The sequence below is a fragment of the Octopus bimaculoides genome, chromosome 24 (assembly GCF_001194135.2).
Source record: "Octopus bimaculoides isolate UCB-OBI-ISO-001 chromosome 24, ASM119413v2, whole genome shotgun sequence".
NCBI classification, from domain to species: Eukaryota; Metazoa; Mollusca; class Cephalopoda; order Octopoda; family Octopodidae; genus Octopus; species Octopus bimaculoides.
The window spans coordinates 1,549,276-1,551,608 of NC_069004.1; the positions used below are offsets into that span (position 1 = coordinate 1,549,276).

The 2,333-nt window shown below is 36.6% G+C and overlaps 1 protein-coding gene across 1 annotated transcript in view; it reads right to left on the reverse strand.

Annotated features, from left to right (window-relative positions):
- LOC106870760 (probable chitinase 10) overlaps nucleotides 1–2,333 on the reverse strand; it is a 28,809-nt gene that overhangs the window by 12,064 nt on the left and 14,412 nt on the right. Inside the window, exon 12 of the mRNA XM_052976488.1 lies at nucleotides 300–390. Within this exon, the coding sequence (XP_052832448.1) occupies nucleotides 300–390 (91 nt within the window). The remainder of the gene's footprint in view (nucleotides 1–299; nucleotides 391–2,333) is intronic.

The window sequence follows — 2,333 nt, forward strand, 5'->3', positions numbered from 1 at the left end:
AGCTTTATATTACATTAATCTTAATCTTATATATATATACATATATACATAATCTTATATATATATATACATATATATAAAATATATATATATGTGTGTGTGTGTATATATATATATATATAGAGAGAGAGAGAGAGAGAGAGAGATACACGTATCTATACGCACACACACATATCTGAAAGATGCTTTATATGTATATGGAGATAGACTGTCTCATCAATTGTTGTATGTTGAAAGAATACTCACATGTTGGTTGGCTAACTCATTCGTCTCGTTCTTTGAGTAACCTACGGCCATACGTCGTCTTATATACAACTTCAAGTTTCACCATAGACAACGATATCTTCGTTGGGAACCGACACATGGTGATAACATAACAACGTTTGATAACTGAAAAGCAACAGAAAAAGAAAAAGGGAAAAGAAAAGCTGGCCCGAAGATTCAGAACGTAGTGGATGCAAGTGATACGGCACCGTAATAAGTCAAAATTAAGCTGCAATAATATTAAAGAAGCGGAGAAGAAATCTGCTGCGGAGAAGAAATATGCTGCAACGGTAGTGTGGTGTGGATGGGATGGTTAGCACCACTGCGTGGCTGGTATTTAACTTTTATGGATACCTAAAGGATGAGATGTGAAGAAGACCAGAAAATATAAATTTAATAGAGGATTACCAGCTATTGTTGCCGACTGTCCTTTGTTACTGTATTATCTTAGAAACGATTTTTGCGACTCTTGTGGCCAACAAGGCAGCGACATGGCAGAATCGTTACCGCGCCGAACGAAATGCTTAGCGGCATTTCGTCCGTCTTTACGTTCTGAGTTCAAATTCTGCCGAGGTCGATTTTGCCTTTCGTCCTTTCAAGGTCGATGAAATAAAGTACCAGTTGAACACTGGTGTTGATGTAATCAACTCAATCTTCTCCACCGCAATTGACTTCGGCGGAATTTGAACTCAAAACATAAAGACGGACGAAATGCCGCTAAGCATTTAGTTCGGTTTGTTAGCGATTCTGCAAGCTCCTCGCAATAATAAGAATAATATCATCACTATCATCATCATCATCATCATCATCATCATCATCATCATCATCATCATCATTATTATTATTATTATTATTATTATTATTATTATTATTTAATCAGGGACTTTTGCGTGGGGGGAGGTTACCTTAAATGAATTGCCCCGCTATTGGGGATTGTAATGAATTATTTATTAATTAATCATTTCTCTAATTTCTATTTATATATCCTTTGTTATATCCTTTAATATGGTGGCGTCTCCCTTTGGTCGACGTAAACCCCACCTGATTTCGCCTTTGGCTTTGTGTGTTGTAATTCATCCTTTGATATTGTCCTCCATGCCATGGCCCCTTGTAGCCAATAAAAGAGTTTATTTCAGATATTCTCATTTTAAAAATCATCACTGGTTAATCATTAGCATGGCCCATAGCTTTTTCTCTGACGAGTGCCAAAATGAGCGCACGTGTCTCGTATCTTCCTTTGTTCAGGTTGCACATTCGACCAAAGTCAATGTTCTACTTTCTATCTTCAAATTTCTATCGACGCTAACAATTTACAGTCGAGGCCAAACAGTTAGGTTGAAGTGTTCTTTGGTCTGTCTGCAGGCATTAACTCGCCCCGGAAAAGGAAAAGATGGCGAATGATGATTCATCAGAGAAGGAGGCATTGTTCCATCGAGTCATTGACCACTTCTGATAATCTAGACAACAATTTTCCCGGTTATCAAAGGAGAAGTTTAGGAAGTGTAGCTTATCTTATTCATGGTATCCAGCTTTATGAAGCTCACGACGAACGGATTGGTTGACAGTTTTATGTCAGAGGGTCTTAACTTATTCAAGAAGAAGTATCTGCAAAAAAAAGTACAAAAAAGAAGAAAAGAAGAAATCCAGAGGGTTATAATATAAAGTATTATAACTTTGCAGTATAAGGAATACGTAATGCATATAAACGCGTATATACAGACTAGAAGGGTACAGAATTTGTCATATTGCTGATAGGAAATATGATTAAATATGAAGTGGTGCTTTTATTATTTGGTCCAACTATAGTAAACACACACACACACACACACACACACCACATACGCACAGAAACGCGCGCGCGTGCACACACATACATGGACTGGAATCCGTCAACGTTTTCTATCCACAAGGGCTTTGTAATCCATTACTTACATACTATTACTTATAGCTTTATGTACTTCGAGATCCACTGTCCCCAAAATAATACACTAGAAAGTGTATAAATTCTTACGATGACACCAATACATGCATGCATGTATATATATATATATATATATATATATATATAT